Below are 13,570 nucleotides of genomic sequence, written 5' to 3' on the forward strand. Positions count from 1 at the left end.
ATTCAACTTGTGGTCCACTATGACCCCTAGATCCCTTTCCGCCATGCTCCTTCCTAGACAGTCGCTTCCCATCTTGTATGTATGGAACTGATTGTTCCTTCCTAAGTGGAGCACTTTGCATTTCTCTTTATTAAACTTCATCTTGTTTACCTCTGACCATTTCTCTAATTTGCTAAGGTCATTTTGAATTATGTCCCTATCCTCCAAAGAAGTTGCAACCCCACCCAGTTTGGTATCATCTGCAAACTTAATAAGCGTACTCTCTATCCCAATATCTACATCATTGATGAAGATATTGAACAGTACGGGTCCCAAAAAAGACCCTTGTGGAACTCCACTTGTTATCCCTTTCCAGCAGGATTTAGCACCATTAACAACAACTCTCTGACTATGGATAGCCAGTCAATTATGCACCCACCTTATCGTGGCCCTATCTAAGTTATATTTGCCTAGTTTGATAAGAATATCATGCGAGACCGTATCAAATGCCTTGCTAAAGTCTAGGTATATGACATCCACTGCTTCTCCCTTATCCACAAGGCTCGTTATCCTATCAAAGAAAGCTATCAGATTAGTTTGGCATGACTTGTTCTTCACAAACCCATGCTGGCTATTCCCTATCACTTTATTACCTTCCAAGTGTTTGCATATGATTTCCTTAATTACCTGCTCCATTATCTTCCCTGGGACAGACGTTAAACTGACCGGTCTGTAGTTTCCTGAGTTGGTTGGTTTTTATTAGAACAGGCTATTTGCAGTGGATTATACAGCCTGTTGTATGTTCCTGTTGACAAGGAGTGTTAAAGGATTCCTGTTTAAATTTGACAGACTCAGATTTTGCCCCAGTTTCTCAAATTATTCTATCTAGAGAAACTATTGGTTAGGTTTTTTTAAAGATCTTCCAAAACATGGTGGGAAGGCGTAATAAGCTAGATGCAAAATATGGTCAAGCATTGAACATCCATATGTGTAAACTATTCTGTTCCTCATTTCCCTCTGGCTTGCTTTCCACAGAGAACTGAAAGTAGAACAGTGGATCTATGTTAACTGTGTATGAGCAAATCACTCTGCTTCAATAGAGTTTAAAGAAACTTTTGTTCCATTCTAAAGTGATGGCAGTCCTAGTGTTGGGGACAAGAACTGAAAATGTCACTTACACTAAAGATGGTAATTTTTGGCCTGACTGACCTTCATATCCTTATAAATTAATGAATTAAAAAAAAACAACCTGTGGTTTGTGGGAAGGACTGAATCGTTCATTAAATTTTATCAGAATCCTTAGAAAACATAAAGGTAGTCAGCAACAGGCTAATGCTTAAATTGTGTAACAGTTAACAAGCTGTGTTACTCTGCGATTAGTGTTTGTCTTCGCATGGAGTTTCCTGGTTGAAGTGGATTAAGTTATAAACCGGAACAAGGCAGTCTTATTCTGGAATAAGTAATCCTATAATCAGGAGCAACTCCATGTGTAGACAAGCCTTTACATGCCAAATCAAAACGGTGGAAATAACTCCTACTGCTTAGGAGTGCAGGATTCTACTTGTTGATTGCTTAGACCAGGTCTGTGTTAGAAAAGATTTGCCTGTGTTGCTATTCTGGCAATCTCTTCTAGCGGAGATGTATTTTTTACTGGCCAGTTTATAAAACACATCCCTAAATGATATTAGCTTAAGTTTCTAAGTCAGCAGTGTGGATGTATAGGTATGCCTGCCCTGTGAGTGCTACGGCAACATAGCTGCACAGCCATAGTGTGGACCAGTGGGGCGCAACATTTTTTCATCCATGACTCCCATGGGGGCTGCCGAATTTGGTCGAGCCAAAAAAAAGGCGGCCCCTTTAATTGTCGGGCCACGCCGGGAAGCCAGGAAAAGTGGCCGGCCAGATCCAAGCACTGCCCCTCCTCTATCCTCCCCTCCTCCCCCCTTGGAAGGCAGCCCATGAATTGCGCACCACTGGTGTAAACCAGTGAGGGGCCACCTGGGCTCGTAAGTAGGCCGCATGAGTGGCCCTCCTTCATCTCAGTGGGCTGCAAGATTTTTATAACCTAGATGGTCTTTTGAGAGAGCGTTTTTAGCAAAATTACCCTTGCATGCCTAAAAATTGAGGTGTGCCGACTGAACCGTAGCAGCAGTTTGATTGGATGCACATGGCCCTCACAATGTTGTGTGCAAACATCACGCGCCTCACTTCATGTGCCTTTGCTTTAAGTAAGTGCCACTTTAGTAATACTGGTAGGAAAAAAACGACCTGGATGAAAACCAGCAAAATCTGCGCATGGGCATTGGTGAACAAAATGTCTCGTGGGCCACACATAGAACCCCAGTGGGCCGCAGGCAGTCTGAGAGCTGCAGGTTGCTCACCATTGATGTAGATACTTCCTTTATCAATGAAAGGGGTTTTTCCTTTCAGTCTAGTAAATTACTCCATGAAGCATTTCAGTTCACTTGGAAGCAAAGTTAAGTCCTTGGTCTGTACTTAATGTTTAGGCTAACATAGCTGCAGCACCCAGAGGTGTGAAAAATTGGCACCCTCGAGTGTTACAGTTCTACTGACTTAACACCTGGTGTAGGCACAGGTTGATGGAAGAATGCTTCTATTGACCCATCTGCTGCTGCTGGGGGAAGTGGTGTTCTATAGCAATGCAAAAGCCCCTTTTGTTGCTGTATGCTGCTTTATTGACCTATCTGCATTGCCAAACTTATACCACTATAATTTCTGCAGTGTAGACATGACCAGAGTATTTAAATAGGACTCCATTAATTCCACTCTGGGTGTAATAAAGGGAAAGGAGGTTTTGTGGCTAAAGCACAGGCAAAATAAGGCAATCTGGCTTTGTGTTCACTTATTTTGGCACTGCTTAAATGACCCTGTTACTTAAACATTGGCCTTTACTTTTTGCTTTAGAAAAAAACTGGTATAATTATACCTCTTGGGGATATATTGAAGCTTAATTCATTGCAGCAGTAAGCACCAACTGGATGTAAATTAGCATGCTGTTGGGGTATCATTCAGATATGTTATGAGGCAGAAAGATAGATGGCCAATACCTTATTCCAATTAAGTCGTACACCATTAACTTACTGATTTACATCTTGGCAATACTGTGGCTCATTTTTAAAGTTTTAAACACTTCTCGGGGTTTGGGAGATGCCACTATATGAAATCTTGTAAAAGAGGATAACATAAAGCAGACTTCCTCTTTTTTCAAGAGTTTCTGAGCTCTTCAGACTCCTCTTCCCATTCCCAAGAAACCAGCTATGCCTTCAAAAGCAGTTTATGACCCAGTATCAACTTTGAGCTAGGGATGTAATAGGATAGTTGATTAGCCAACAAGCAAAAGCTTCTGGCTACGTCTACACTGGCCCCTTTTCCGAAAGGGGCATGCTAATTTTAAACTTCAGAATAGGGAAATCTGCGGGGGATTTAAATATCCCCCGCGGGATTTAAATAAAGATGTCCGCCGCTTTTTTCCGGCTTGTAGATAAGTAGGAATCTACTTCAAAGTAGGAATAAGAGATCCTCCGGAATAGGTCTTTATTCCGGAGGATCGGGTCAGTCTAGACGCTTTTTTCCGGCTTATCTACAAGCCGGAAAAAAGCGGCGGACATCTTTATTTAAATCCCGCGGGGGATATTTAAATCCCCCGCAGATTTCCCTATTCTGAAGTTTAAAATTAGCATGCCCCTTTCAGAAAAGGGGCCAGTGTAGACGTAGCCTATCAGTTAATGCTGTAGACTAGGGACCTGAACGACTAGTTGACTATCCCATAAGCATTTGCTTATCAGATAGTTGACTCACTAGTCGCTCCCCCCTCCCCCCCTTTGCTGTCTCTATCAGGAAGAGGCAGCAAGGGGGAGGTAGAGGAGGAGGTGCTGGAAAGAGGGAGGGAGTCCCCAGCTGGCCCAGGCAAAATGTGGCGTTTCAAAGTGGCAGCTCTATGTGGAGCCCAGGGTCTGGCACTTTGAAACGTTGCATGCAGCCAGTGACCAGCTGGGAGTCCCCAGCTGACCTTGGGCTTCATGCGGAGATGCTGCTTTGAAATGCGACGTGCTCCCTGCAGCCAGCAAGGGACTGCCTGAGTCCCTGCTGGCCCCTTGCTCCCCGCAGCACTTCCACTTTTGAAGTGTAGCAGCAGCCCTGGGGCTGTTTGCTGCACTTCAAAGGTGGAGGCGCCCTTATCGACTAATTGAATAGTTGATGCAGTTTGCGTCGACTATTCGATTAGCTAATTAATCAACATTTTACATCCCAACTGTAGACTGCATGTATTCTCCACCAGCCAGTACATTTTTTATCGGGCTGCATGTAGTGAACAAAATTAACTGATAAGCCTAGGCTTATTTTTAGTGTGGTTTGTGTTTTTCTTTACTTTTGTGTAATTATAGCTTCTTTCCTTTCTTGGCTTCACCATTTCCTCTGTCATAGGATCTGGTGCGTGTCTTCCTACAGTATTTTCAGTCTGTTTTCCTCTCTTCTTTCCTTTCTCCATCTTTTTATGAATCTTTCTTTTCAGTGTGTTTTTAGTCTCTTCCATATTTTTTTTCTTGCCATCTATTAATTCCCAGCTCTCCAAATACTATGATTTTTATTTTCTGTTTACTCCCATCAATCACTTCTTTTCCTGCCTGCCTTAAAATAGATAGGGGCCCATTGCAGAGGAGCTGTTTCCAATTGAGAGGCCCAGCCACCTACCCCTCCCCTATCTCCTGGGAAAGGGAAAGATGCTGCAGTTCCCACTGAGATAATGTCTCTTGACACTCTTCTGAGGCTCCATAAGCGTCTGGTAAACAGGCTTCCAGTATGTTTAGAAGTTTTTTCCCTCCATTCCAAAAGGCCCTCTGGCAGCTGGAAGGGAACTGCAGTATTTGCTCTCTTCCCTCCTGAACTAATTGACTAATTGATTTTCTGTTATTTCAGTCTTCTCTCTGATTCCTGCCCCCTACTTACTCTGTTTTTTGATGCTGGAATGGGGTGATAGCTCCACCATTCTACTCCTGTTTTTCTCAGCAGCTAGCAAACCTCCATGTGCTTGACGTTCCTTCCAGCCTCAATCTTTTGGTCTGTCCCAGAGAATCTCTCCATTTGCCATCATTGCTGCTTAGACTTTCCTAAGCAATGCCTGGCTGAAATTGACTTGATTTTTGAGTTTCACTACTAAATAGTTGGTAAAAATTGATCAAAACTCTGTTTTTACTGTACTAGAGTTCAAGAAAGCAGTGAAGGCATGGGAGCTACCAGCAGGCAGTACTTCATTGATTTTTTTTTTTTGCATGAGAGAAGCTGTCTTCCTAGCCTAAGGGCTAGAAATTTAATTTTAATTAATGCTTTAATACTTGCAAAAACTCATGGCACCCTGAATTACAATGGTCAGATAAAATATATTTTAAATGTTGATAGAAATTGGCAAAAGGCCCCATTCACCGCTTGCTTATACAAGTATAAATTGTGAATAACTCCAGTGGGATTACCTGGGTATAGCTTCTGCACAAATGAAGAAAATTGGGACCAAAGTGTTGAACATTTTTATTTAAATTATGATATTTAAGTAATCTTTCAGTTTTGAGGTCACTTCATTCCTCTTTTTAATGGTACCTCTCTGTGCTTTTTAATTCTTGTATTATATTAACTGCATGTGGAAACTTGCCTATGGGTGGGTGGGACACTGCTATGAAATATTTATAATATCTGGTTATGCTGGACTAGAGAATTCATTTTTACATGTTTGCCTTTTCACTTATCTGATGTATTCAAAGGGTTCCTAGATGAAGTGATGAAGAAATATGGCAGTTTAGTTCCACTCTGTGAAAAAGATGTTCTGGCAAGATTAAAGGAAGTCTTTAATGAAGACTTTTCCCACAGGTTTGTAGCTGAAATATATCCTAGTGTTTGTAAAGAAAAAAGTTATTTGAATCACTAATTTGCATTCCAAATTGAAACTGACACTTCCTGGAACATTAGTCCATTTGTTGTGAACTGGAATATCTTTATCCGTATCTCTACATTTTCAATTTTATTTCAGAAAGCCTTTTATCAACAAGGAAATAACTAAGTATCGGATGCGACATCCAAAATCTTCCACTTGCAATTTTCGGGTCTTCTATAATAAGCACATGCTAGATATGGATGATCTGGCTACTCTGGATGGTCAGAACTGGCTTAATGACCAGGTTAGAGGTGCTTGATTCTTACGTTTACTTCTTCAGAATGTTGAAAAATATTGACTAAAGCCTCATAACCTGTGTGAAGCTGGTGGCTATTATTCTCACTTCATAAACGGGGATCTAAGGCAGAGAGGTCAAGTGGCTTTTCATTGGCAGACACAATAAAATAGCACTTGAGTTCTTGGCTCCATACTTTACTTCCTCTCTAAGGAGATAGTGTTTGAAGATGCAAAAAGGTAGTACTCTCTTGCACTTAGCTTGAAGAGGAGAAAGTAACAGCAAGGCACGGCCTATATCTGAAAAATTGGGGAGAGTAGCAGTGCTCCAGATGTGCCTCAGTAGACTTAAATTGAATTCAAACATTTCACGTTGAGGCAGTCTTTAAGCATCTGCTTATATTATGTCTGTCCTGGCAGCCCATTATTGACTGAGAGCTCTTGACCTGCATCAGAGCATAATCGAACATTACAGGCAGTCCCCGGGTTACGTACAAGATAGGGACTGTAGGTTTGTTCTTAAGTTGAGTTTGTATGTAAGTCGGAACTGGTGTCCAGATTCAGCCGCTGGTGAAACTGACCAGCGGCTGACTACAGGAAGCCCGAGGCAAAGCTGCTCTGCCCCGGGCTTCCTGGAATCAGCCGCTGATCAGTTTCAACAGCGGCTGAGTCTGGACACCTGGGACAGAGCAGCTGGGGCGCTGCCGGGTTGGTCCCGCAGCACCGCTCCTCAGCGCTACTGGACCAACCCGGCAGCGCCCCAGCTGCTCTACCCCAGGTGTCGGCGAGAAAACCCTGGTCTGCTGGGGGGCAGGGCGCACTAGCTGCGCCCTCCCCCCCCCCACCCCCCAGCAGACCAGGGAGACGCGGAGCAAAGCCTCTGAGGACGCGGGCGGTGGGACCGCGGAGCCTCTCTGCAGTCCTGCCACCCGCGTCTCCCTGGTCTGCTGGGGGGAGGGAGGCGCAGCTAGTGCCCCCCCCCAGCAGACCAGGGAGACGCGGAGCGGCTTTTTTCGCCGCAGAGGACGCGGGCGGCGGGACCGCAGCGCGTCTGGGCTGTCTGCCGCCCGAGTCTTCTGCGGCGAGAAAAGCCCTGTTCGTATCTAGGGATCTGACGTAAGTCGGATCCACGTAAGTCGGGGACTGCCTGTACTCTAATTAGTCAACTTCTTGTTAAAAAGGGGCTGTGTGCTTTTTATATGCTGTCTCAAACCTTGGGTTTATTTTCGCTAATACATTGCTTTGGGGAAAATATTTTGTACAAATTACATTTTTTACTAACTCTTGCAGATTATTAACATGTATGGTGAACTCATAATGGATGCTGTCCCTGACAAGGTGAGTGGTTTTTTGTTTTGTGAAAAAATATCCGGTAGTAGGGGCTAGGAAGGGAAAGATGGCGTTAGACCTTAGATACATGTGACAAATGGAAAGGATGTCTAATGCAGATTAAAATGCCATTATGGTGATTCTAAGTGACAGTATAGAAGTAGCCCCTCTGGGCTCACTAGATTTGCTGCCCTCAGTCCGTCTCTTGTTCACTTTACTGATGCAAATTTTTACTCCACATGGGCTTACGGAGCCAAGCACAATTAAGGAAGTAAGCTGGATTCTCTTCTGGCTTGTACATCATCCAGCAGGGCACACATCCACAGCAGGCTCCTCAGGTGGAAGGGGTGAGACTGTGGGGCTGGCTCCTCAGCATCCCTGCCCCTCCCCCCAGAGCTCCACACAGCACCCAGCACAATACTCTGGCAGCGACTCAAAGGGGTCCAGGGCTCTGGTTTCTAGCTGTTGATGCTCAGGGCAGAAGAAACCCGTCTTGACTTTCAGATTCTGGATTGAGTTTGTTTGTAGCACTGACACTTAGAAGAATCATGTTTACTTGTAAGCCGAACAAATTGAATATGGAATCACTGAGACCACAAAGAAACCACACCATACCATTTTTAGATTGGCAGGCTACATGGAGTATAGCAACCCTTTAATGTTCTCGCTCAGAATGTAGAGCACTGCTGCTTTGATTGGTGGTGGAAGTGATTCCTCATTAGTATTCTCTCTGCTTTTTCAGTGCTTGAACCAGAACGGTGGCAGTAGAGATTGTATCTCAGGCTGCCTGTGCCCACTTTTTACAGTGCATAATTTAAATCCTCATGGGAGATCTAGTTCTAGTACTTTGTAGAATGCAGTTAGAAGTGTCTGTTGGCATAACTAATGAGATTTATCCAGGATTTTCAAATGATGAACCATCCAGCTTTTTTCAAGTAATAACGTAATAACTTCTACCACTCAATACTAGTAAGATTATTAAATACAAGTGTAAAACTGCATATGATGTGACCTACAGCTTTTCGTTTTGTATTAATCTCTTCCTTTAATTGTAGAAGCTAACACAAGTGTTAGCTTAGTACTGAAGAATTGTTTTACTTGTAAAAAATCTACAATCTTATGTCACAATGGAAGTTACTTGCAAAATATATGTGGCACAGTAGACAAAGTATTCTGTAATTCTGAAGCATTTTTGTGAAGGCTGAATCTGGCCAGAGGATTGAATACTGATGTCTGTGCTTTCTTGTCTTAAACTTTATAACTTTTGACAATCATTTTATTTGGTTTTGCATTAGGTATGTGATAGTGTATCCATTTTACACAGTTAATCGATAAGCCTGGGTGCATTGGTTTACGTGCATGAGGCAGGCAGGAGCTGGCTTAAAAACTGGCTCCCTGCATGCATTGGCTCCCATGGAGCTGCCTGTCCCACCCTGTCCTCCCACCGAATCACAGAGTAGAAAATAGAAGGAATTTCTATCAAGTTCTGTAGGGAGGGTGGGGAAAATGACTTCCCTACCCTTTAGTGATTTTAATCCCTGGAATGTAGAATGATGTCAAACTTCTCTTTGACCTTTCCTCTCTAAACAAAATATTGTATCTACATGTCATAGGCTTAGGGATGCCAAGTTCAAAAAATAAACTGTTTCACATCTCATGCTTGGGGAAAATAGAGAGTTTATCTTTCTTCTAAAGAACAGTCATATGTAAGGTTTGCTAAAACATACATAGACTTGTTTGTCCCTTTTGCTGTTTTGTTTTTTCGGTTCTTATTTAATAGCCAACTAGATATTTAATTTTGTTGAAGTTACGTTAAGCATTACTGGAAGAATTTATGCACAATTCTAATGCTCCTTTCTATTTTTAATTTGTCTTTCTAGGTTCATTTTTTTAACAGCTTTTTTCATAGACAGCTGGTAACCAAAGGATATAATGGGGTCAAACGATGGACTAAGAAGGTACCATTGAATTCTGTCTATTACTTGTGATTTTTATAGAATAGGCTGCTGGATGCTGATACTCACTTTTGTTACTTTGCACAAGTTAGCATTTCTCCCCTGCTCACAAAAAAATGTAAGTTTTTACCGCTTGCTACACCTCTTATCATTGCTCAGCCAATGGGAAAGCTGCATTCTGTTCCTCCTTCCACATCATCCACAGAATTTTTTTCTTAAGTTGTCATTTGTATTTTAGCAAAAAAGGGGTTGTAGTTAACAACTTCAGTTTGGGCAGCAAAAACCTTCTTACTGGTGGTGTGAGAGAATTCCATCTTGGTTCTGGAAGTGAAGTGGTTTGTATGGCTGTTAGCCAAAAGAGAAAAGTCTCACTTGGTAAGGGCTTGCAAATATAAAAACGTAGAGATGACAAATAAGAAACGACGTGATTGATTTTGAAGGGTGCTGTGTGTAATAGATCCATATTTTAACACAGATATTAAACAAACAAACAAAAATACAGCTAACCCACCTTCAAATAGGAATTGTTGTGTACTTGGATAAAGGAATGGAAAGGTTATCAAGTGTCTGTTTACCTCCTTACTGATGAAATGTGACTTAACCCCTCTACCCCAAAAATATAAAAGTGGTCTTAAAAGGGACAGTGTTTAGATGATCCAAATGTTTGACTGTATCTTATTAATACTGGACTTCTTAAATTCTAGTTTGCTTTTTCACCACTGTCGGGTGTATTTTAGGAATTTGCAAAAGCTTGGTCAATGAAACTAGAGTGGTTGCTTTTTGGCTCCCATGTTTTAGAGCATTATTGATTATGCTCACATCATTGTAAGGGAGTGTTCCGATGGGGACATGAGTGTATTAAAGTAACACTAGGGATTTTTCTAACCATTATTTTCATAAAGTCAAGCCATACACTGTTCCTTCTAAAATAGATTGCTGTTTCCTATTGTACCATTGCACTGAGGGAAAACTTAAATTCCCTTGTAATAAAAGCAGGAGGCTATCACAAAAGACTGCTATGTAAATACTGATACTAGTAGCTCTTAAACTTCAAATACAGATATTAAGGCAAAAGGCCGGACTTTCAAGGAGTGTTAGGCATTTAGCATTGTAAATTGGGTTTTGTGACTATACATTTTTCAGGAGACGTGTCTGTTTTATTAAAAACATTTCAAACCATCGCCTCAAAACTCAGTATTTCAGTTTGGGTTCATTTCTGCTTGGTTGTTTAATGTCCCAATTCTTTAAGTGCTTGTTCATGTGTGTTCCAGTCAGGTGTATGTGCACACACATGCACCGTAGCTGAAAGGTTTTCCCCCCTAACAGCTAGATGTAGAGTCAGCTAGAGTGCCTCCGGAGAGGTGCCAAAATGGTACCCAGTATAGGGCCCTGCTCACCCGCGCCCCCTCCTCTGTTCCTTCTTACTGCCAGTGACAGAAGCTGGAACTTTCCCTTGCTTGTCTCTTGGACATGGGACGGGACCAGCACCAACATGCCATCTCTTGGGGCCAAACGACTTCTCAGCGCCTCTCAGTCTCCAGGCTAGAGGAAGAAGAATGATTGAGGTCTGTCCCCAGTCTTGAGACTCACTGACCAGCTGGCGCCAGTGCCTCAGTTGGGCCCGGATGCTGAGCACCACATGGAGGCCGTGCCAGGGGCTTTTCATGAGGCACAGGACTTAATGTGTCTTATGGTGCCTTTTTGCCACTCTTAGGACTCCACACCAGCCTCACCGGCACCGTTGAGACTTCTGATGCAGTCTAAAAGGAAGCTAGATTGGTGTTGAGGAGCGCAGCCTGGCCTTGGTCTTCGTACTCTGAGTCGGAGTGGGACTCACACAGATTGGGGTAGACCGGGAGCAGGCGATCATCCCAGCACCAAAGGAGGCCTCTTTCTTCTTAATGGCTACCCCAGTGGCTGCCACACTGGCTCTTTTGGACCCCTGGGCTTTCCAGCAGGCTCAGGGCAGAAGCCAGACTTTCTGGTCTGCAGGGGCATCTGTAGTGTCCCTTCGTGCTGCTGTGGTTGGCAGAGCAGTGGTTACAAGCCACGGCACTGGGTACAACACCAGTTCATACCACATCAGCACCGGAGCAGGTGGCAGCCACAGCAGTTACCAAGCACCTGGAAGCTCAGATGTCATCGGCCCCAACGGCAGCACCAGTGTCGGTTCCAATGCTGGCATCAGTGTTGGACTCTCGAACTGCACCGGCATTAACTCCAACGCCACAGACAGCGGAAACCCGGCACACTGAGGTTCAGGCACCAACTGGGCAGTCTTCATTGATGCCATCCATCTTACCACCACCTGCACAGATCCCAGCCAGTGCCGGCATCCTACAGAGACCCTGCGGGAGGAGATAAGAGGGAGCAGCCCCTCCCTTTTGTTGCATTGTCCTCTTTGTTACATGACACAGCTGTAGCGGGTTCATCTGTGGCTCCAGCCCTCAAGGGTCCTCGGGTCCTGTACTAATTGTTGTGTAGAGTAGAGAGGTACCAGAGTGTAAAATTTTTTTTCTCCCTCCTCCTTGTTTAACACCCTTTTAGAGTACCTCCCTGGTAGCCTTTCAGCAAAATAATAATATAGTGTAGCCTCAGCAGCAGTTTTTGCAACAGAGCCACCAGGACGGCTTTAGGAGGAACCACAGCAGTGGTAGGAGGTATTATTAACCTTTGGGTCAAGCCTTGGGCCACCCTAAAGTACTTTCAGATCCTTAACCAGCCTTTTTGAAGGCATGGCTGTGGACAGCACACCATATCAGCCACCAGATCCACCCCTGCTAATCTTCTCCTGACTGTCCCTTTTCTACCATTATTGATTATGTATCACTACAAACCGTTGGGTACTCGGCAAGGTTGGCAGGATATTCTATCCAGTTTTCTTTCCTTCTGCCATCCCATCCCCCTACCCTGTCCCTCTTCAGGGACCATTTTCACGAGTAAATCCTTATCCAGGAGGAGAATTTGCTCCTACATCTAGGAGCAGTGGAGGAGATCTTTCGGGAACATTGAGACAAAAGGGCTTTACTCCTGGTATTTCCTAATATTGGAACCCATGGGCAGCTCAGATCTATACTGGTATGCTGCCCTAGACTCAAAGGATGCATACGTTCATGTAGCGATCATCCAGTCATGCAGAAAATACCTGAGGTTTGTGGGGAATGGGCTCCACTAACAATTTGCAGTACTCTTACACGGCCTGTCAGCGGCTCCCCGTGTGTTCACCAAAAGCATGGCAGTGGTGGCAGCTTTCCTTTGCAGACATCACATAATGCAAATGTTTCCATACCTAGACAACTAGCTGATCAAGGCCCAGTCCAGTGCTAAACTAATGGCTCAGCTGGCATTCAGGGCCACGTTTGACTTAGGTCTCCTTGGCTATGTCTACACTTGGTTTTTTTTTTTTCGGAAGAGGTTTTGCTGATAAAAAGCCCCGTGTAGATGGGACCATTTGTCAGGAAAAAAAACCTTTTTTGAAAGATCCTGTAAATCTTGATTTTTTTGAGGAATAAGGGATTTTGCGAGAGAGGGTTTTTTTCCGACAAATGGCCCCGTCTACACGGGGCTTTTTATTGGCAAAACCTCTTCTGCAAAAAGAATCAGAAGAAGATATGCAAATAAGTGCACCATTGCATATGCTCTTCTGGAAAAAAAAATACACTGCAGTGTAGGCATTTCCTTTGTGAATGAAATCTACTGTTCCCAGTTCAGAGAATAGAATTTATAGGGGCTGTCCTCGATTCAACATAAGCCGGAGCATTCCTCCTGTTCTCGAGGTTCAAAATCCTTGCAGATATTATTCAAAGTCTCCAGCTATACCCCTCTTCTATGGTGAGGAATTGTCTCAAACTACTAGGCCATGTGTCTGCATGCTCTGCCCACTTCCAGCTTTTCTGCCAAAGGTGGTCTCCAGTTTCCATATGAGTCAAGATATCTTTCTACTGCTGTCTTACCCTAACCTGCATTTTAGTGCCACTCTGTTGATGTGCGTAAAGTTCTGGCTTTCTATATTGACAGGACATTGCCTTTCAGGAAGTCACCACAATTATTTGCGGTAGTTGCAGACAGAATGAAGGGGCAGCTGGTTTCCTCTCAACACATTTCTTCATGGGTAGTTTTCTGCATCTGC

At 43.6% G+C, this 13,570-nt stretch overlaps 1 protein-coding gene across 2 annotated transcripts in view; it reads left to right on the forward strand.

The window, feature by feature from the left end:
• Positions 1-13,570, forward strand: part of SENP5 (SUMO specific peptidase 5) — a 40,098-nt gene that overhangs the window by 16,837 nt on the left and 9,691 nt on the right. For both annotated transcript variants that reach the window (XM_075938068.1, XM_006138471.4), the window contains exons 3-6: positions 5,754-5,859; positions 6,020-6,167; positions 7,448-7,495; positions 9,367-9,444. In XM_075938068.1, the coding sequence (XP_075794183.1) occupies positions 5,754-5,859; positions 6,020-6,167; positions 7,448-7,495; positions 9,367-9,444 (380 nt within the window). The remainder of the gene's footprint in view (positions 1-5,753; positions 5,860-6,019; positions 6,168-7,447; positions 7,496-9,366; positions 9,445-13,570) is intronic.

This window comes from Pelodiscus sinensis, chromosome 10 (assembly GCF_049634645.1).
Source record: "Pelodiscus sinensis isolate JC-2024 chromosome 10, ASM4963464v1, whole genome shotgun sequence".
Lineage (NCBI taxonomy): Eukaryota > Metazoa > Chordata > Testudines > Trionychidae > Pelodiscus > Pelodiscus sinensis.